Below are 23,243 nucleotides of genomic sequence, written 5' to 3' on the forward strand. Positions count from 1 at the left end.
TGTCCTCGTTCCTTATGATGTGTTAGTACAGTAGTAAACCACTGTCCTCGTTCCTTATGATGTGTTAGTACAGTAGTAAACCACTGTCCTCGTTCCTTATGATGTGTTAGTACAGTAGTAAACCGCTGTCCTCGTTCCTTATGATGTGTTAGTACAGTAGTAAACCGCTGTCCTCGTTCCTTATGATGTGTTAGTACAGTAGTAAACCACTGTCCTCGTTCCTTATGATGTGTTAGTACAGTAGTAAACCACTGTCCTCGTTCCTGATGATGTGTTAGTACAGTAGTAAACCACTGACGTTGTCCTCGTTCCTGATGATGTGTTAGTACAGTAGTAAACCCCTGTCCTCGTTCCTTATGATGTGTTAGTACAGTAGTAAACCACTGTCCTCGTTCCTTATGATGTGTTAGTACAGTAGTAAACCGCTGTCCTCGTTTCCTTATGTGTTAGTACAGTAGTAAACCACTGTCCTCGTTCCTTATGATGTGTTAATACAGTAGTAAACCACTGTCCTCGTTCCTTATGATGTGTTAGTACAGTAGTAAACCACTGTCCTCGTTCCTTATGATGTGTTAGTACAGTAGTAAACCACTGTCCTCGTTCCTTATGATGTGTTAGTACAGTAGTAAACCACTGTCCTCGTTCCTTATGATGTGTTAGTACAGTAGTAAACCACTGTCCTCGTTCCTTATGATGTGTTAGTACAGTAGTAAACCACTGTCCTCGTTCCTTATGATGTGTTAGTACAGTAGTAAACCACTGTCCTCGTTCCTTATGATGTGTTAGTACAGTAGTAAACCACTGTCCTCGTTCCTTATGATGTGTTAGTACAGTAGTAAACCACTGACGTTGTCCTCGTTCCTTATGATGTGTTAGTACAGTAGTAAACCACTGTCCTCGTTCCTGATGATGTGTTAGTACAGTAGTAAACCACTGTCCTCGTTCCTGATGATGTGTTAGTACAGTAGTAAACCACTGTCCTCGTTCCTTATGATGTGTTAGTACAGTAGTAAACCACTGTCCTCGTTCCTTATGATGTGTTAGTACAGTAGTAAACCACTGTCCTCGATTCCTTATGATGTGTTAGTACAGTAGTAAACCACTGTCCTCGTTCCTTATGATGTGTTAGTACAGTAGTAAACCACTGTCCTCGTTCCTTATGATGTGTTAGTACAGTAGTAAACCACTGTCCTCGTTCCTTATGATGTGTTAGTACAGTAGTAAACCACTGTCCTCGTTCCTTATGTGTTAGTACAGTAGTAAACCACTGTCCTCGTTCCTTATGATGTGTTAGTACAGTAGTAAACCACTGTCCTCGTTCCTTATGATGTGTTAGTACAGTAGTAAACCACTGTCCTCGTTCCTTATGATGTGTTAGTACAGTAGTAAACCACTGTCCTCGTTCCTTATGATGTGTTAGTACAGTAGTAAACCACTGTCCTCGTTCCTTATGATGTGTTAGTACAGTAGTAAACCACTGTCCTCGTTCCTTATGATGTGTTAGTACAGTAGTAAACCACTGTCCTCGTTCCTTATGATGTGTTAGTACAGTAGTAAACCACTGTCCTCGTTCCTTATGATGTGTTAGTACAGTAGTAAACCACTGTCCTCGTTCCTTATGATGTGTTAGTACAGTAGTAAACCACTGTCCTCGTTCCTTATGATGTGTTAGTACAGTAGTAAACCACTGTCCTCGTTCCTTATGATGTGTTAGTACAGTAGTAAACCACTGTCCTCGTTCCTTATGATGTGTTAGTACAGTAGTAAACCACTGTCCTCGTTCCTTATGATGTGTTAGTACAGTAGTAAACCGCTGTCCTCGTTCCTTATGATGTGTTAGTACAGTAGTAAACCGCTGTCCTCGTTCCTTATGATGTGTTAGTACAGTAGTAAACCGCTGTCCTCGTTCCTGATGTGTTAGTACAGTAGTAAACCGCTGTCCTCGTTCCTTATGATGTGTTAGTACAGTAGTAAACCACTGTCCTCGTTCCTTATGATGTGTTAGTACAGTAGTAAACCACTGTCCTCGTTCCTTATGATGTGTTAGTACAGTAGTACACCACTGTCCTCGTTCCTTATGATGTGTTAGTACAGTAGTAAACCACTGTCCTCGTTCCTGATGATGTGTTAGTACAGTAGTAAACCACTGACGTTGTCCTCGTTCCTGATGATGTGTTAGTACAGTAGTAAACCACTGTCCTCGTTCCTTATGATGTGTTAGTACAGTAGTAAACCACTGTCCTCGTTCCTTATGATGTGTTAGTACAGTAGTAAACCGCTGTCCTCGTTCCTTATGTGTTAGTACAGTAGTAAACCGCTGTCCTCGTTCCTTATGATGTGTTAATACAGTAGTAAACCACTGTCCTCGTTCCTTATGATGTGTTAGTACAGTAGTAAACCACTGTCCTCATTCCTGATGATGTGTTAGTACAGTAGTAAATCACTGTCCTCGTTCCTTATGATGTGTTAGTACAGTAGTAAACCACTGTCCTCGTTCCTTATGATGTGTTAGTACAGTAGTAAACCACTGTCCTCGTTCCTTATGATGTGTTAGTACAGTAGTAAACCGCTGTCCTCGTTCCTTATGTGTTAGTACAGTAGTAAACCACTGTCCTCGTTCCTTATGATGTGTTAGTACAGTAGTAAACCACTGTCCTCGTTCCTGATGATGTGTTAGTACAGTAGTAAACCACTGTCCTCGTTCCTGATGATGTGTTAGTACAGTAGTAAACCACTGTCCTCGTTCCTGATGATGTGTTAGTACAGTAGTAAACCACTGACGTTGTCCTCGTTCCTGATGATGTGTTAGTACAGTAGTAAACCACTGTCCTCGTTCCTTATGATGTGTTAGTACAGTAGTAAACCACTGTCCTCGTTCCTTATGATGTGTTAGTACAGTAGTAAACCACTGTCCTCGTTCCTTATGATGTGTTAGTACAGTAGTAAACCACTGTCCTCGTTCCTTATGATGTGTTAGTACAGTAGTAAACCACTGTCCTCGTTCCTTATGATGTGTTAGTACAGTAGTAAACCACTGTCCTCGTTCCTTATGATGTGTTAGTACAGTAGTAAACCACTGTCCTCGTTCCTTATGATGTGTTAGTACAGTAGTAAACCACTGTCCTCGTTCCTTATGATGTGTTAGTACAGTAGTAAACCGCTGTCCTCGTTCCTTATGTGTTAGTACAGTAGTAAACCGCTGTCCTCGTTCCTTATGATGTGTTAGTACAGTAGTAAACCACTGTCCTCGTTCCTTATGATGTGTTAGTACAGTAGTAAACCACTGTCCTCGTTCCTGATGATGTGTTAGTACAGTAGTAAACCACTGACGTTGTCCTCGTTCCTGATGATGTGTTAGTACAGTAGTAAACCCCTGTCCTCGTTCCTTATGATGTGTTAGTACAGTAGTAAACCACTGTCCTCGTTCCTTATGATGTGTTAGTACAGTAGTAAACCGCTGTCCTCGTTCCTTATGTGTTAGTACAGTAGTAAACCACTGTCCTCGTTCCTTATGATGTGTTAATACAGTAGTAAACCACTGTCCTCGTTCCTTATGATGTGTTAGTACAGTAGTAAACCACTGTCCTCGTTCCTTATGATGTGTTAGTACAGTAGTAAACCACTGTCCTCGTTCCTTATGATGTGTTAGTACAGTAGTAAACCACTGTCCTCGTTCCTTATGATGTGTTAGTACAGTAGTAAACCACTGTCCTCGTTCCTTATGATGTGTTAGTACAGTAGTAAACCACTGTCCTCGTTCCTTATGATGTGTTAGTACAGTAGTAAACCACTGTCCTCGTTCCTTATGATGTGTTAGTACAGTAGTAAACCACTGTCCTCGTTCCTTATGATGTGTTAGTACAGTAGTAAACCACTGACGTTGTCCTCGTTCCTTATGATGTGTTAGTACAGTAGTAAACCACTGTCCTCGTTCCTGATGATGTGTTAGTACAGTAGTAAACCACTGTCCTCGTTCCTGATGATGTGTTAGTACAGTAGTAAACCACTGTCCTCGTTCCTTATGATGTGTTAGTACAGTAGTAAACCACTGTCCTCGTTCCTTATGATGTGTTAGTACAGTAGTAAACCACTGTCCTCGTTCCTTATGATGTGTTAGTACAGTAGTAAACCACTGTCCTCGTTCCTTATGATGTGTTAGTACAGTAGTAAACCACTGTCCTCGTTCCTTATGATGTGTTAGTACAGTAGTAAACCACTGTCCTCGTTCCTTATGATGTGTTAGTACAGTAGTAAACCACTGTCCTCGTTCCTTATGTGTTAGTACAGTAGTAAACCACTGTCCTCGTTCCTTATGATGTGTTAGTACAGTAGTAAACCACTGTCCTCGTTCCTTATGATGTGTTAGTACAGTAGTAAACCACTGTCCTCGTTCCTTATGATGTGTTAGTACAGTAGTAAACCACTGTCCTCGTTCCTTATGATGTGTTAGTACAGTAGTAAACCACTGTCCTCGTTCCTTATGATGTGTTAGTACAGTAGTAAACCACTGTCCTCGTTCCTTATGATGTGTTAGTACAGTAGTAAACCACTGTCCTCGTTCCTTATGATGTGTTAGTACAGTAGTAAACCACTGTCCTCGTTCCTTATGATGTGTTAGTACAGTAGTAAACCACTGTCCTCGTTCCTTATGATGTGTTAGTACAGTAGTAAACCACTGTCCTCGTTCCTTATGATGTGTTAGTACAGTAGTAAACCACTGTCCTCGTTCCTTATGATGTGTTAGTACAGTAGTAAACCACTGTCCTCGTTCCTTATGATGTGTTAGTACAGTAGTAAACCACTGTCCTCGTTCCTTATGATGTGTTAGTACAGTAGTAAACCGCTGTCCTCGTTCCTTATGATGTGTTAGTACAGTAGTAAACCGCTGTCCTCGTTCCTTATGATGTGTTAGTACAGTAGTAAACCGCTGTCCTCGTTCCTGATGTGTTAGTACAGTAGTAAACCGCTGTCCTCGTTCCTTATGATGTGTTAGTACAGTAGTAAACCACTGTCCTCGTTCCTTATGATGTGTTAGTACAGTAGTAAACCACTGTCCTCGTTCCTTATGATGTGTTAGTACAGTAGTACACCACTGTCCTCGTTCCTTATGATGTGTTAGTACGGTAGTAAACCACTGTCCTCGTTCCTGATGATGTGTTAGTACAGTAGTAAACCACTGACGTTGTCCTCGTTCCTGATGATGTGTTAGTACAGTAGTAAACCACTGTCCTCGTTTCCTTATGATGTGTTAGTACAGTAGTAAACCACTGTCCTCGTTCCTTATGATGTGTTAGTACAGTAGTAAACCGCTGTCCTCGTTCCTTATGTGTTAGTACAGTAGTAAACCGCTGTCCTCGTTCCTTATGATGTGTTAATACAGTAGTAAACCACTGTCCTCGTTCCTTATGATGTGTTAGTACAGTAGTAAACCACTGTCCTCATTCCTGATGATGTGTTAGTACAGTAGTAAATCACTGTCCTCGTTCCTTATGATGTGTTAGTACAGTAGTAAACCACTGTCCTCGTTCCTTATGATGTGTTAGTACAGTAGTAAACCACTGTCCTCGTTCCTTATGATGTGTTAGTACAGTAGTAAACCGCTGTCCTCGTTCCTTATGTGTTAGTACAGTAGTAAACCACTGTCCTCGTTCCTTATGATGTGTTAGTACAGTAGTAAACCACTGTCCTCGTTCCTGATGATGTGTTAGTACAGTAGTAAACCACTGTCCTCGTTCCTGATGATGTGTTAGTACAGTAGTAAACCACTGTCCTCGTTCCTGATGATGTGTTAGTACAGTAGTAAACCACTGACGTTGTCCTCGTTCCTGATGATGTGTTAGTACAGTAGTAAACCACTGTCCTCGTTCCTTATGATGTGTTAGTACAGTAGTAAACCACTGTCCTCGTTCCTTATGATGTGTTAGTACAGTAGTAAACCGCTGTCCTCGTTCCTTATGTGTTAGTACAGTAGTAAACCACTGTCCTCGTTCCTTATGATGTGTTAGTACAGTAGTAAACCACTGTCCTCGTTCCTTATGATGTGTTAGTACAGTAGTAAACCACTGTCCTCGTTCCTGATGTGTTAGTACAGTAGTAAACCACTGTCCTCGTTCCTTATGATGTGTTAGTACAGTAGTAAACCACTGTCCTCGTTCCTTATGATGTGTTAGTACAGTAGTAAACCACTGTCCTCGTTCCTTATGATGTGTTAGTACAGTAGTAAACCACTGTCCTCGTTCCTTATGATGTGTTAGTACAGTAGTAAACCACTGTCCTCGTTCCTTATGATGTGTTAGTACAGTAGTAAACCACTGTCCTCGTTCCTTATGATGTGTTAGTACAGTAGTAAACCACTGTCCTCGTTCCTTATGATGTGTTAGTACAGTAGTAAACCACTGTCCTCGTTCCTTATGATGTGTTAGTACAGTAGTAAACCACTGTCCTCGTTCCTGATGATGTGTTAGTACAGTAGTAAACCACTGACGTTGTCCTCGTTCCTGATGATGTGTTAGTACAGTAGTAAACCACTGACGTTGTCCTCGTTCCTGATGATGTGTTAGTACAGTAGTAAACCACTGTCCTCGTTCCTGATGATGCGTTAGTACAGTAGTAAACCACTGTCCTCGTTCCTTATGATGTGTTAGTACAGTAGTAAACCGCTGTCCCCGTTCCTTATGTGTTAGTACAGTAGTAAACCACTGTCCTCGTTCCTTATGATGTGTTAGTACAGTAGTAAACCACTGTCCTCGTTCCTTATGATGTGTTAGTACAGTAGTAAACCACTGTCCTCGTTCCTGATGATGTGTTAGTACAGTAGTAAACCACTGTCCTCGTTCCTTATGATGTGTTAGTACAGTAGTAAACCACTGTCCTCGTTCCTGATGATGTGTTAGTACAGTAGTAAACCACTGTCCTCGTTCCTGATGATGTGTTAGTACAGTAGTTAGTAAACCACTGTCCTCGTTCCTTATGATGTGTTAGTACAGTAGTAAACCACTGTCCTCGTTCCTTATGATGTGTTAGTACAGTAGTAAACCACTGTCCTCGTTCCTTATGATGTGTTAGTACAGTAGTAAACCACTGTCCTCGTTCCTTATGATGTGTTAGTACAGTAGTAAACCACTGTCCTCGTTCCTTATGATGTGTTAGTACAGTAGTAAACCACTGTCCTCGTTCCTTATGATGTGTTAGTACAGTAGTAAACCACTGTCCTCGTTCCTTATGATGTGTTAGTACAGTAGTAAACCACTGTCCTCGTTCCTTATGATGTGTTAGTACAGTAGTAAACCACTGTCCTCGTTCCTTATGATGTGTTAGTACAGTAGTAAACCACTGTCCTCGTTCCTGATGATGTGTTAGTACAGTAGTAAACCACTGACGTTGTCCTCGTTCCTGATGATGTGTTAGTACAGTAGTAAACCCCTGTCCTCGTTCCTTATGATGTGTTAGTACAGTAGTAAACCACTGTCCTCGTTCCTTATGATGTGTTAGTACAGTAGTAAACCGCTGTCCTCGTTCCTTATGTGTTAGTACAGTAGTAAACCGCTGTCCTCGTTCCTTATGATGTGTTAATACAGTAGTAAACCACTGTCCTCGTTCCTTATAATGTGTTAGTACAGTAGTAAACCACTGTCCTCGTTCCTTATGATGTGTTAGTACAGTAGTAAACCACTGTCCTCGTTCCTTATGATGTGTTAGTACAGTAGTAAACCACTGTCCTCGTTCCTTATGATGTGTTAGTACAGTAGTAAACCACTGTCCTCGTTCCTTATGATGTGTTAGTACAGTAGTAAACCACTGTCCTCGTTCCTTATGTGTTAGTACAGTAGTAAACCACTGTCCTCGTTCCTTATGATGTGTTAGTACAGTAGTAAACCACTGTCCTCGTTCCTTATGATGTGTTAGTACAGTAGTAAACCACTGTCCTCGTTCCTTATGATGTGTTAGTACAGTAGTAAACCACTGTCCTCGTTCCTTATGATGTGTTAGTACAGTAGTAAACCACTGTCCTCGTTCCTTATGATGTGTTAGTACAGTAGTAAACCACTGTCCTCGTTCCTGATGATGTGTTAGTACAGTAGTAAACCACTGTCCTCGTTCCTTATGATGTGTTAGTACAGTAGTAAACCACTGTCCTCGTTCCTGATGATGTGTTAGTACAGTAGTAAACCACTATGCTCGTTCCTTATGATGTGTTTGTACAGTAGTAAACCACTGTCCTCGTTCCTTATGATGTGTTAGTACAGTAGTAAACCACTGTCCTCGTTCCTTATGATGTGTTAGTACAGTAGTAAACCACTGTCCTCGTTCCTTATGATGTGTTAGTACAGTAGTAAACCACTGTCCTCGTTCCTTATGATGTGTTAGTACAGTAGTAAACCACTGTCCTCGTTCCTTATGATGTGTTAGTACAGTAGTAAACCACTGTCCTCGTTCCTTATGATGTGTTAGTACAGTAGTAAACCACTGTCCTCGTTCCTTATGATGTGTTAGTACAGTAGTAAACCACTGTCCTCGTTCCTTATGATGTGTTAGTACAGTAGTAAACCGCTGTCCTCGTTCCTTATGTGTTAGTACAGTAGTAAACCGCTGTCCTCGTTCCTTATGATGTGTTAGTACAGTAGTAAACCGCTGTCCTCGTTCCTTACGATGTGTTAGTACAGTAGTAAACCACTGTCCTCGTTCCTTACGATGTGTTAGTACAGTAGTAAACCACTGTCCTCGTTCCTTACGATGTGTTAGTACAGTAGTAAACCACTGTCCTCGTTCCTTATGATGTGTTAGTACAGTAGTACACCACTGTCCTCGTTCCTGATGATGTGTTACTACAGTAGTAAACCACTGACGTTGTCCTCGTTCCTGATGATGTGTTAGTACAGTAGTAAACCACTGTCGTTGTCCTCGTTCCTTATGATGTGTTAGTACAGTAGTAAACCGCTGTCCTCGTTCCTTATGTGTTAGTACAGTAGTAAACCGCTGTCCTCGTTCCTTATGTGTTAGTACAGTAGTAAACCGCTGTCCTCGTTCCTTATGATGTGTTAATACAGTAGTAAACCACTGTCCTCGTTCCTTATGATGTGTTAGTACAGTAGTAAACCACTGTCCTCGTTCCTTATGATGTGTTAGTACAGTAGTAAACCAATGTCCTCGTTCCTTATGATGTGTTAGTACAGTAGTACACCACTGTCCTCGTTCCTTATGATGTGTTAGTACAGTAGTAAACCACTGTCCTCGTTCCTGATGATGTGTTAGTACAGTAGTAAACCACTGACGTTGTCCTCGTTCCTGATGATGTGTTAGTACGGTAGTAAACCACTGTCCTCGTTCCTTATGATGTGTTAGTACAGTAGTAAACCACTGTCCTCGTTCCTTATGATGTGTTAGTACAGTAGTAAACCGCTGTCCTCGTTCCTTATGTGTTAGTACAGTAGTAAACCACTGTCCTCGTTCCTTATGATGTGTTAATACAGTAGTAAACCACTGTCCTCGTTCCTTATGATGTGTTAGTACAGTAGTAAACCACTGTCCTCGTTCCTTATGATGTGTTAGTACAGTAGTAAACCACTGTCCTCGTTCCTTATGATGTGTTAGTACAGTAGTAAACCACTGTCCTCGTTCCTTATGATGTGTTAGTACAGTAGTAAACCACTGTCCTCGTTCCTTATGATGTGTTAGTACAGTAGTAAACCACTGTCCTCGTTCCTTATGATGTGTTAGTACAGTAGTAAACCACTGTCCTCGTTCCTTATGATGTGTTAGTACAGTAGTAAACCACTGTCCTCGTTCCTTATGATGTGTTAGTACAGTAGTAAACCACTGACGTTGTCCTCGTTCCTTATGATGTGTTAGTACAGTAGTAAACCACTGTCCTCGTTCCTGATGATGTGTTAGTACAGTAGTAAACCACTGTCCTCGTTCCTTATGATGTGTTAGTACAGTAGTACACCACTGTCCTCGTTCCTTATGATGTGTTAGTACAGTAGTAAACCACTGTCCTCGTTCCTGATGATGTGTTACTACAGTAGTAAACCACTGACGTTGTCCTCGTTCCTGATGATGTGTTAGTACAGTAGTAAACCACTGTCCTCGTTCCTTATGATGTGTTAGTACAGTAGTAAACCACTGTCCTCGTTCCTTATGATGTGTTAGTACAGTAGTAAACCACTGTCCTCGTTCCTTATGATGTGTTAGTACAGTAGTAAACCACTGTCCTCGTTCCTTATGATGTGTTAGTACAGTAGTAAACCGCTGTCCTCGTTCCTTATGTGTTAGTACAGTAGTAAACCACTGTCCTCGTTCCTTATGATGTGTTAATACAGTAGTAAACCACTGTCCTCGTTCCTTATGATGTGTTAGTACAGTAGTAAACCACTGTCCTCGTTCCTTATGTGTTAGTACAGTAGTAAACCACTGTCCTCGTTCCTTATGATGTGTTAGTACAGTAGTAAACCAATGTCCTCGTTCCTTATGATGTGTTAGTACAGTAGTACACCACTGTCCTCGTTCCTTATGATGTGTTAGTACAGTAGTACACCACTGTCCTCGTTCCTGATGATGTGTTAGTACAGTAGTAAACCACTGACGTTGTCCTCGTTCCTGATGATGTGTTAGTACAGTAGTAAACCACTGTCCTCGTTCCTTATGATGTGTTAGTACAGTAGTAAACCACTGTCCTCGTTCCTTATGATGTGTTAGTACAGTAGTAAACCGCTGTCCTCGTTCCTTATGTGTTAGTACAGTAGTAAACCACTGTCCTCGTTCCTTATGATGTGTTAATACAGTAGTAAACCACTGTCCTCGTTCCTTATGATGTGTTATTACAGTAGTAAACCACTGTCCTCGTTCCTTATGATGTGTTAGTACAGTAGTAAACCACTGTCCTCGTTCCTTATGATGTGTTAGTACAGTAGTAAACCACTGTCCTCGTTCCTTATGATGTGTTAGTACAGTAGTAAACCACTGTCCTCGTTCCTTATGATGTGTTAGTACAGTAGTAAACCACTGTCCTCGTTCCTTATGATGTGTTAGTACAGTAGTAAACCACTGTCCTCGTTCCTTATGATGTGTTAGTACAGTAGTAAACCACTGTCCTCGTTCCTGATGATGTGTTAGTACAGTAGTAAACCACTGTCCTCGTTCCTGATGATGTGTTAGTACAGTAGTAAACCACTGTCCTCGTTCCTGATGATGTGTTAGTACAGTAGTAAACCACTGTCCTCGTTCCTGATGATGTGTTAGTACAGTAGTAAACCACTGTCCTCGTTCCTTATGATGTGTTAGTACAGTAGTAAACCACTGTCCTCGTTCCTTATGATGTGTTAGTACAGTAGTAAACCACTGTCCTCGTTCCTTATGATGTGTTAGTACAGTAGTAAACCACTGTCCTCGTTCCTTATGATGTGTTAGTACAGTAGTAAACCACTGTCCTCGTTCCTTATGATGTGTTAGTACAGTAGTAAACCACTGTCCTCGTTCCTTATGATGTGTTAGTACAGTAGTAAACCACTGTCCTCGTTCCTTATGATGTGTTAGTACAGTAGTAAACCACTGTCCTCGTTCCTTATGATGTGTTAGTACAGTAGTAAACCACTGTCCTCGTTCCTTATGATGTGTTAGTACAGTAGTAAACCACTGTCCTCGTTCCTTATGATGTGTTAGTACAGTAGTAAACCACTGTCCTCGTTCCTTATGATGTGTTAGTACAGTAGTAAACCACTGTCCTCGTTCCTTATGATGTGTTAGTACAGTAGTAAACCACTGTCCTCGTTCCTTATGATGTGTTAGTACAGTAGTAAACCGCTGTCCTCGTTCCTTATGATGTGTTAGTACAGTAGTAAACCACTGACGTTGTCCTCGTTCCTGATGATGTGTTAGTACAGTAGTAAACCACTGTCCTCGTTCCTTATGATGTGTTAGTACAGTAGTAAACCACTGTCCTCGTTCCTTATGATGTGTTAGTACAGTAGTAAACCGCTGTCCTCGTTCCTGATGTGTTAGTACAGTAGTAAACCACTGTCCTCGTTCCTTATGATGTGTTAATACAGTAGTAAACCACTGTCCTCGTTCCTTATGATGTGTTAGTACAGTAGTAAACCACTGTCCTCGTTCCTTATGATGTGTTAGTACAGTAGTAAACCACTGTCCTCGTTCCTTATGATGTGTTAGTACAGTAGTAAACCACTGTCCTCGTTCCTTATGATGTGTTAGTACAGTAGTAAACCACTGTCCTCGTTCCTTATGATGTGTTAGTACAGTAGTAAACCACTGACGTTGTCCTCGTTCCTGATGATGTGTTAGTACAGTAGTAAACCACTGTCCTCGTTCCTGATGATGTGTTAGTACAGTAGTAAACCACTGTCCTCGTTCCTTACGATGTGTTAGTACAGTAGTAAACCACTGTCCTCGTTCCTTATGATGTGTTAGTACAGTAGTACACCACTGTCCTCGTTCCTTATGATGTGTTAGTACAGTAGTAAACCACTGTCCTCGTTCCTGATGATGTGTTACTACAGTAGTAAACCACTGACGTTGTCCTCGTTCCTGATGATGTGTTAGTACAGTAGTAAACCACTGTCCTCGTTCCTTATGATGTGTTAGTACAGTAGTAAACCACTGTCCTCGTTCCTTATGATGTGTTAGTACAGTAGTAAACCGCTGTCCTCGTTCCTTATGTGTTAGTACAGTAGTAAACCACTGTCCTCGTTCCTTATGATGTGTTAATACAGTAGTAAACCACTGTCCTCGTTCCTTATGATGTGTTAGTACAGTAGTAAACCACTGTCCTCGTTCTTATGTGTTAGTACAGTAGTAAACCACTGTCCTCGTTCCTTATGATGTGTTAGTACAGTAGTAAACCAATGTCCTCGTTCCTTATGATGTGTTAGTACAGTAGTACACCACTGTCCTCGTTCCTTATGATGTGTTAGTACAGTAGTAAACCACTGTCCTCGTTCCTGATGATGTGTTAGTACAGTAGTAAACCACTGACGTTGTCCTCGTTCCTGATGATGTGTTAGTACAGTAGTAAACCACTGTCCTCGTTCCTTATGATGTGTTAGTACAGTAGTAAACCACTGTCCTCGTTCCTTATGATGTGTTAGTACAGTAGTAAACCGCTGTCCTCGTTCCTTATGTGTTAGTACAGTAGTAAACCACTGTCCTCGTTCCTTATGATGTGTTAATACAGTAGTAAACCACTGTCCTCGTTCCTTATGATGTGTTAGTACAGTAGTAAACCACTGTCCTCGTTCCTTATGATGTGTTAGTACAGTAGTAAACCACTGTCCTCGTTCCTTATGATGTGTTAGTACAGTAGTAAACCACTGTCCTCGTTCCTTATGATGTGTTAGTACAGTAGTAAACCACTGTCCTCGTTCCTTATGATGTGTTAGTACAGTAGTAAACCACTGTCCTCGTTCCTTATGATGTGTTAGTACAGTAGTAAACCACTGTCCTCGTTCCTTATGATGTGTTAGTACAGTAGTAAACCACTGTCCTCGTTCCTGATGATGTGTTAGTACAGTAGTAAACCACTGTCCTCGTTCCTGATGATGTGTTAGTACAGTAGTAAACCACTGTCCTCGTTCTTATGATGTGTTAGTACAGTAGTAAACCACTGTCCTCGTTCCTTATGATGTGTTAGTACAGTAGTAAACCACTGTCCTCGTTCCTTATGATGTGTTAGTACAGTAGTAAACCACTGTCCTCGTTCCTTATGATGTGTTAGTACAGTAGTAAACCACTGTCCTCGTTCCTTATGATGTGTTAGTACAGTAGTAAACCACTGTCCTCGTTCCTTATGATGTGTTAGTACAGTAGTAAACCACTGTCCTCGTTCCTTATGATGTGTTAGTACAGTAGTAAACCACTGTCCTCGTTCCTTATGATGTGTTAGTACAGTAGTAAACCACTGTCCTCGTTCCTTATGATGTGTTAGTACAGTAGTAAACCACTGTCCTCGTTCCTTATGATGTGTTAGTACAGTAGTAAACCACTGTCCTCGTTCCTTATGATGTGTTAGTACAGTAGTAAACCACTGTCCTCGTTCCTTATGATGTGTTAGTACAGTAGTAAACCGCTGTCCTCGTTCCTTATGATGTGTTAGTACAGTAGTAAACCGCTGTCCTCGTTCCTTATGATGTGTTAGTACAGTAGTAAACCGCTGTCCTCGTTCCTTATGATGTGTTAGTACAGTAGTAAACCGCTGTCCTCGTTCCTTATGATGTGTTAGTACAGTAGTAAACCGCTGTCCTCGTTCCTTATGATGTGTTAGTACAGTAGTAAACCGCTGTCCTCGTTCCTTATGATGTGTTAGTACAGTAGTAAACCGCTGTCCTCGTTCCTTATGATGTGTTAGTACAGTAGTAAACCGCTGTCCTCGTTCCTTATGATGTGTTAGTACAGTAGTAAACCGCTGTCCTCGTTCCTTATGATGTGTTAGTACAGTAGTAAACCGCTGTCCTCGTTCCTTATGATGTGTTAGTACAGTAGTAAACCGCTGTCCTCGTTTCCTTATGATGTGTTAGTACAGTAGTAAACCGCTGTCCTCGTTCCTTATGATGTGTTAGTACAGTAGTAAACCGCTGTCCTCGTTCCTTATGATGTGTTAGTACAGTAGTAAACCGCTGTCCTCGTTCCTTATGATGTGTTAGTACAGTAGTAAACCGCTGTCCTCGTTCCTTATGATGTGTTAGTACAGTAGTAAACCACTGACGTTGTCCTCGTTCCTGATGATGTGAACATGATTCCTGGCGATACAAAGCTATACGATGTTTAACTGGTTTCAATACGATGTGATTGGTTGGTTTGCTATACCAATACGATGTGATTGGTTGGTTGGCTATACCAATACGATGTGATTGGTTGGTTGGCTATATCAATAGGAAATGATTGGTTGGTTGGATATATCAATACGATGTGATTGGTTGGTCGGCTATATCAATACGATGTGATTGGTTGGTCGGCTATATCAATACGATGTGATTGGTTGGTTGGCTATACCAATACGATGTGATTGGTTGGTTGGCTATATCAATAGGAAATGATTGGTTGGTTGGATATATCAATATGATTGATTGGTTGGTTTCCTCTGTATCTCTGTGTGTGTTCAGTCTCTCAGGCCGGGATATGATCGGCATCGCCTTCACTGGGTCAGGGAAGACTCTGGTGTTCACCCTTCCCATCATCATGTTCTCTCTGGAGCAAGAGAAGAGACTGCCCTTCTGTAAGAGCGAAGGTCCCTACGGTCTCATCATCTGTCCCTCAGTAAGTCCTTCACACTGTAATGTTACGATAGAGGTTAGAGAAGAGACTGCCCTTCTGTAAGAGTGAAGGATCCTACGGTCTCATCATCTGTCCCTCAGTAAGTCCTTCACACTGTAATGTTACGATAGAGGTTAGAGAAGAGACTGCCCTTCTGTAAGAGCGAAGGATCCTACGGTCTCAACATCTGTCCCTCAGTAAGTCCTTCACACTGTAATGTTACGATAGAGGTTAGAGAAGAGACTGCCCTTCTGTAAGAGCGAAGGATCCTACGGTCTCATCATCTGTCCCTCAGTAAGTCCTTCACACTGTAATGTTACGATAGAGGTTAGAGAAGAGACTGCCCTTCTGTAAGAGTGAAGGATCCTACGGTCTCATCATCTGTCCCTCAGTAAGTCCTTCACACTCTAATGTTACGATAGAGGTTAGAGAAGAGACTGCCCTTCTGTAAGAGTGAAGGATCCTACGGTCTCATCATCTGTCCCTCAGTAAGTCCTTCACACTGTAATGTTACGATAGAGGTTAGAGAAGAGACTGCCCTTCTGTAAGAGTGAAGGATCCTACGGTCTCATCATCTGTCCCTCAGTAAGTCCTTCACACTGTAATGTTACGATAGAGGTTAGAGAAGAGACTGCCCTTCTGTAAGAGCGAAGGTCCCTACGGTCTCATCATCTGTCCCTCAGTAAGTCCTTCACACTGTAATGTTACGATAGAGGTTAGAGAAGAGACTGCCCTTCTGTAAGAGTGAAGGATCCTACGGTCTCATCATCTGTCCCTCAGTAAGTCCTTCACACTGTAATGTTACGATAGAGGTTAGAGAAGAGACTGCCCTTCTGTAAGAGTGAAGGATCCTACGGTCTCATCATCTGTCCCTCAGTAAGTCCTTCACACTGTAATGTTACGATAGAGGTTAGAGAAGAGACTGCCCTTCTGTAAGAGTGAAGGATCCTACAGTCTCATCATCTGTCCCTCAGTAAGTCCTTCACACTGTAATGTTACGATAGAGGTTAGAGAAGAGACTGCCCTTCTGTAAGAGTGAAGGATCCTACGGTCTCATCATCTGTCCCTCAGTAAGTCCTTCACACTGTAATGTTACGATAGAGGTTAGAGAAGAGACTGCCCTTCTGTAAAAGTGAAGGATCCTGATCTGCTCATGAATACTTTCTCTTCCGTAGAGAGAGAGCTGGTTAAACATGTTCCTCTCCCTACAGAGAGAGCTGGTTAAACATGTTCCTCTCCTCTCCCTACAGAGAGAGCTGGTTAAACATGTTCCTCTCCCTACAGAGAGAGCTGGTTAAACATGTTCCTCTCCTCGCCCTACAGAGAGAGCTGGCTAAACATGTTCCTCTCCTCTCCCTACAGAGAGAGCTGGTTAAACATGTTCCTCTCCCTACAGAGAGAGCTGGTTAAACATGTTCCTCTCCCTACAGAGAGAGCTGGTTAAACATGTTCCTCTCCTCTCCCTACAGAGAGAGCTGGCTAAACATGGTCCTCTCCTCTCCCTACAGAGAGAGCTGGTTAAACATGTTCCTCTCCTCTCCCTACAGAGAGAGCTGGCTAAACATGTTCCTCTCCCTACAGAGAGAGAGCTGGCTAAACATGTTCCTCTCCTCTCCCTACAGAGAGAGCTGGTTAAAAATGTTCCTCTCCTCTCCCTACAGAGAGAGCTGGTTAAACATGTTCCTCTCCTCTCCCTACAGAGAGAGCTGGTTAAACATGTTCCTCTCCTCTCCCTACAGAGAGAGCTGGTTAAACATGTTCCTCTCATCTCCCTACAGAGAGAGCTGGTTAAACATGTTCCTCTCCTCTCCCTACAGAGAGAGCTGGTTAAACATGTTCCTCTCCTCTCCCTACAGAGAGAGAGCTGGTTAAACATGTTCCTCTCCTCTCCCTACAGAGAGAGCTGGTTAAAAATGTTCCTCTCCTCTCCCTACAGAGAGAGCTGGTTAAACATGTTCCTCTCATCTCCCTACAGAGAGAGCTGGCTAAACATGTTCCTCTCCTCTCCCTACAGAGAGAGCTGGTTAAACATGTACCTCTCCTCTCCCTACAGAGAGAGCTGGCTAAACATGTTCCTCTCCCTACAGAGAGAGAGCTGGCTAAACATGTTCCTCTCCTCTCCCTACAGAGAGAGCTGGCTAAACATGTTCCTCTCCTCTCCCTACAGAGAGAGCTGGTTAAACATGTTCCTCTCCTCTCCCTACAGAGAGAGCTGGTTAAACATGTTCCTCTCCTCTCCCTACAGAGAGAGCTGGTTAAACATGTTCCTCTCATCTCCCTACAGAGAGAGCTGGCTAAACATGTTCCTCTCCCTACAGAGAGAGCTGGTTAAACATGTTCCTCTCCTCTCCCTACAGAGAGAGAGCTGGTTAAACATGTTCCTCTCCTCTCCCTACAGAGAGAGCTGGTTAAACATGTTCCTCTCCTCTCCCTACAGAGAGAGCTGGTTAAAAATGTTCCTCTCCTCTCCCTACAGAGAGAGCTGGTTAAACATGTTCCTCTCATCTCCCTACAGAGAGAGCTGGCTAAACATGTTCCTCTCCTCTCCCTACAGAGAGAGCTGGTTAAACATGTACCTCTCCTCTCCCTACAGAGAGAGCTGGCTAAACATGTTCCTCTCCCTACAGAGAGAGAGCTGGCTAAACATGTTCCTCTCCTCTCCCTACAGAGAGAGCTGGCTAAACATGTTCCTCTCATCTCCCTACAGAGAGAGCTGGTTAAACATGTGCCTCTCCCTACAGAGAGAGCTGGCTAAACATGTTCCTCTCCTCTCCCTACAGAGAGAGCTGGCTAAACATGTTCCTCTCCCTACAGAGAGAGCTGGTTAAACATGTTCCTCTCCTCTCCCTACAGAGAGAGCTGGCTAAACATGTTCCTCTCCTCTCCCTACAGAGAGAGCTGGCTAAACATGTTCCTCTCCTCTCCCTACAGAGAGAGGTGGCTAAACGTGTTCCTCTCCCTACAGACAGAGCTGGTTAAACATGTTCCTCTCATCTCCCTACAGAGAGAGCTGGTTAAACATGTTCCTCTCCTCTCCCTACAGAGAGAGAGCTGGCTAAACATGTTCCTCTCCTCTCCCTACAGAGAGAGAGCTGGCTAAACATGTTGCTCTCCTCTCCCTACAGAGAGAGCGCTGGCTAAACATGTTCCTCTCCCTACAGAGAGAGCTGGCTAAACATGTTCCTCTCATCTCCCTACAGAGAGAGCTGGTTAAACATGTTCCTCTCCTCTCCCTACAGAGAGAGAGCTGGCTAAACATGTTCCTCTCCTCTCCCTACAGAGAGAGAGCTGGCTAAACATGTTCCTCTCCTCTCCCTACAGAGAGAGCTGGTTAAACATGTTCCTCTCCTCTCCCTACAGAGAGAGCTGGCTAAACGTGTTCCTCTCCCTACAGAGAGAGCTGGTTAAACATGTTCCTCTCCCTACAGAGAGAGAGCTGGTTAAACATGTTCCTCTCCCTACAGAGAGAGAGCTGGTTAAACATGTTCCTCTCCTCTCCCTACAGAGAGAGAGCTGGCTAAACATTTTCCTCTCCTCTCCCTACAGAGAGAGAGCTGGCTAAACATGTTCCTCTCCTCTCCCTACACAGAGAGAGCTGGCTAAACATGTCCCTCTCCCTACAGAGAGAGCTGGCTAAACATGTTCCTCTCATCTCCCTACAGAGAGAGCTGGTTAAACATGTTCCTCTCCTCTCCCTACAGAGAGAGCTGGTTAAACATGTTCCTCTCCCTACAGATAGAGCTGGTTAAACATGTTCCTCTCCCTACAGAGAGAGCTGGTTAAACATGTTCCTCTCCTCTCCCTACAGAGAGAGCTGGTTAAACATGTTCCTCTCCTCTCCCTACAGAGAGAGCTGGTTAAACATGTTCCTCTCCTCTCCCTACAGAGAGAGCTGGTTAAACATGTTCCTCTCCTCTCCCTACAGAGAGAGAGCTGGCTAAACATGTTCCTCTCCCTACAGAGAGAGCTGGTTAAACATGTTCCTCTCATCTCCCTACAGAGAGAGCTGGTTAAACATGTTCCTCTCCTCTCCCTACAGAGAGAGCTGGTTAAACATGTTCCTCTCATATCCCTACAGAGAGAGCTGGCTAAACATGTTCCTCTCCTCTCCCTACAGAGAGAGCTGGTTAAACATGTTCCTCTCCTCTCCCTACAGAGAGAGCTGGCTAAACATGTTCCTCTCATCTCCCTACAGAGAGAGCATGTTAAACATGTTCCTCTCCCTACAGAGAGAGCTGGTTAAACATGTTCCTCTCCTCTCCCTACAGAGAGAGCTGGCTAAACATGTTCCTCTCCTCTCCCTACAGAGAGAGCTGGCTAAACATGTTCCTCTCCTCTCCCTACAGAGAGAGCTGGCTAAACATGTTCCTCGCCTCTCCCTACAGAGAGAGGTGGCTAAACGTGTTCCTCTCCCTACAGAGAGAGCTGGTTAAACATGTTCATCTCCCTACAGAGAGAGCTGGTTAAACATGTTCCTCTCCTCTCCCTACAGAGAGAGAGCTGGTTAAACATGTTCCTCGCCTCTCCCTACAGAGAGAGAGCTGGCTAAACATGTTCCTCTCCCTACAGAGAGAGCTGGTTAAACATGTTCCTCTCCCTACAGAGAGAGCTGGTTAAACATGTTCCTCTCCTCTCCCTACGGAGAGAGCTGGCTAAACATGTTCCTCTCCTCTCCCTACAGAGAGAGCTGGCTAAACATGTTCCTCTCCTCTCCCTACAGAGAGAGGTGGCTAAACCTGTTCCTCTCCCTACAGAGAGAGCTGGTTAAACATGTTCATCTCCCTACAGAGAGAGCTGGTTAAACATGTTCCTCTCCTCTCCCTACAGAGAGAGAGCTGGTTAAACATGTTCCTCTCCTCTCCCTACAGAGAGAGAGCTGGCTAAACATGTTCCTCTCCCTACAGAGAGAGCTGGTTAAACATGTTCCTCTCCTCTCCCTACAGAGAGAGCTGGTTAAACATGTTCCTCTCCCTACAGAGAGAGCTGGTTAAACATGTTCCTCTCCTCTCCCTACGGAGAGAGCTGGCTAAACATGTTCCTCTCCTCTCCCTACAGAGAGAGCTGGTTAAACATGTACCTCTCCCTACAGAGAGAGCTGGCTAAACATGTGCCTCTCCTCTCCCTACAGAGAGAGCTGGTTAAACATGTTCCTCTCCTCTCCCTACAGAGAGAGCTGGCTAAACATGTTCCTCTCCTCTCCCTACAGAGAGAGCTGGCTAAACATGTGCCTCTCCCTGCAGAGAGAGCTGGTTAAACATGTTCCTCTCCTCTCCCTACAGAGAGAGCTGGTTAAACATGTTCCTCTCCTCTCCCTACAGAGAGAGCTGGCTAAACATGTTCCTCTCCTCTCCCTACAGAGAGAGCTGGCTAAACATGTTCCTCTCATCTCCCTACAGAGAGAGCTGGCTAAACATGTGCCTCTCCTCTCCCTACAGAGAGAGCTGGTTAAACATGTGCCTCTCCTCTCCCTACAGAGAGAGCTGGTTAAACATGTTCCTCTCATCTCCCTACAGAGAGAGAGCTGGCTAAACATGTTCCTCTCCCTACAGAGAGAGCTGGTTAAACATGTTCCTCTCATCTCCCTACAGAGAGAGCTGGTTAAACATGTTCCTCTCCTCTCCCTACAGAGAGAGCTGGTTAAACATGTCCCTCTCATATCCCTACAGAGAGAGCTGGCTAAACATGTTCCTCTCCTCTCCCTACAGAGAGAGCTGGTTAAACATGTTCCTCTCCTCTCCCTACAGAGAGAGCTGGCTAAACATGTTCCTCTCCTCTCCCTACAGAGAGAGATGGCTAAACGTGTTCCTCTCCCTACAGAGAGAGCTGGTTAAACATGTTCCTCTCCCTACAGAGAGAGCTGGTTAAACATGTTCCTCTCATCTCCCTACAGAGAGAGCTGGTTAAACATGTTCCTCTCCTCTCCCTACAGAGAGAGAGCTGGTTAAACATGTTCCTCTCCTCTCCCTACAGAGAGAGAGCTGGCTAAACATGTTCCTCTCCCTACAGAGAGAGCTGGTTAAACATGTTCCTCTCCTCTCCCTACAGAGAGAGCTGGTTAAACATGTTCCTCTCCCTACAGAGAGAGCTGGTTAAACATGTTCCTCTCCTCTCCCTACAGAGAGAGCTGGCTAAACGTGTTCCTCTCCTCTCCCTACAGAGAGAGCTGGTTAAACATGTTCCTCTCCTCTCCCTACAGAGAGAGCTGGCTAAACATGTTCCTCTCCTCTCCCTACAGAGAGAGCTGGCTAAACATGTGCCTCTCCCTGCAGAGAGAGCTGGTTAAACATGTTCCTCTCCTCTCCCTACAGAGAGAGCTGACTAAACATGTTCCTCTCCTCTCCCTACAGAGAGAGAGCTGGCTAAACATGTTCCTCTCCTCTCCCTACAGAGAGAGCTGGCTAAACATGTGCCTCTCCCTGCAGAGAGAGCTGGTTAAACATGTTCCTCTCCTCTCCCTACAGAGAGAGCTGGCTAAACATGTTCCTCTCCTCTCCCTACAGAGAGAGCTGGCTAAACATGTTCCTCTCCTCTCCCTACAGAGAGAGCTGGCTAAACATGTTCCTCTCCTCTCCCTACAGAGAGAGCTGGTTAAACATGTTCCTCTCCTCTCCCTACAGAGAGAGCTGGCTAAACATGTTCCTCTCATCTCCCTACAGAGAGAGCTGGCTAAACATGTTCCTCTCCTCTCCCTACAGAGAGAGCTGGCTAAACATGTTCCTCTCCTCTCCCTACAGAGAGAGAGCTGGCTAAACATGTTCCTCTCCTCTCCCTACAGAGAGAGCTGGTTAAACATGTTCCTCTCCTCTCCCTACAGAGAGAGCTGGCTAAACATGTTCCTCTCCTCTCCCTACAGAGAGAGCTGGCTAAACATGTCCCTCTCATCTCCCTACAGAGAGAGCTGGCTAAACATGTGCCTCTCCTCTCCCTACAGAGAGAGCTGGTTAAACATGTGCCTCTCCTCTCCCTACAGAGAGAGCTGGTTAAACATGTTCCTCTCATCTCCCTACAGAGAGAGAGCTGGCTAAACATGTTTTTCTCATCTCCCTACAGAGAGAGCTGGTTAAACATGTTCCTCTCCCTACAGAGAGAGCTGGCTAAACGTGTTCCTCCCCTCTCCCTACAGAGAGAGCTGGCTAAATGTGTTCCTCCCCTCTCCCTACAGAGAGAGAGCTGGCTAAATGTGTTCCTCCCCTCTCCCTACAGAGAGAGAGCTGGCTAAACATGTTCCTCTCATCTCCCTACAGAGAGAGCTGGTTAAACATGTGCCTCTCCTCTCCCTACAGAGAGAGCTGGTTAAACATGTTCCTCTCCCTACAGAGAGAGCTGGCTAAACGTGTTCCTCTCCTCTCCCCACAGAGAGAGCTGGCTAAACAGACCCACACCATCATAGAATACTACTGTAAGCTGCTGGAGGAAGAAGGGGCTCCACATATGAGATCAGTCCTCTGTATAGGAGGCATGTCTGTCAAAGACCAGATGGAGGTGGTCAAACAGTAAGTACTCTCAACCAGTCAGTAAACTAGTCAGTCAACTAGTCAGTCAGTCAGTCAGCCAGCCAGTCAGTCAACCAGTCAGTCAGCCAGCCAGTCAGTCAACTAGTCAGTCAGCCAGTCAGCCAGCCAGTCAGTCAACCAGTCAACAAGGCAGTCAGCCAGTCAGACAGTCAGTCAGCCAGTCAGTCAGCTAGTCAGTCAACTAGTCAGCCAGCCAGTCAGTCAACTAGTCAGCCAGCCAGTCAGTGAACTAGTCAGCCAGCCAGTCAGTCAACCAGTCAGTCAGCCAGTCAACTAGTCAGTCAGCCAGTCAGTCAGTCAACCAGTCAGTCAGCCAGTCAACTAGTCAGTCAGCCAGCCATTCAGCCAGCCAGTCAGCCAGTCAGTCAGCCAGCCAGTCAGCCAGCCAGTCAGTCAGCCAGCCAGTCAGTCAGTCAACTAGTCAGTCAACTAGTCAACCAGCCAGCCAGTCAGTCAGTCAACCAGCCA

At 44.1% G+C, this 23,243-nt stretch overlaps 1 protein-coding gene across 1 annotated transcript in view; it reads left to right on the forward strand.

Moving 5' to 3' along the window:
- Positions 1-23,243, forward strand: part of ddx41 (DEAD-box helicase 41) — a 71,300-nt gene that overhangs the window by 16,839 nt on the left and 31,218 nt on the right. The window contains 2 exon segments of the mRNA NM_001140327.1: positions 15,111-15,264; positions 22,618-22,754. Of these exon segments, the coding sequence (NP_001133799.1) occupies positions 15,111-15,264; positions 22,618-22,754 (291 nt within the window).

Source organism: Salmo salar, chromosome ssa05 (genome assembly GCF_905237065.1).
Source record: "Salmo salar chromosome ssa05, Ssal_v3.1, whole genome shotgun sequence".
NCBI classification, from domain to species: Eukaryota; Metazoa; Chordata; class Actinopteri; order Salmoniformes; family Salmonidae; genus Salmo; species Salmo salar.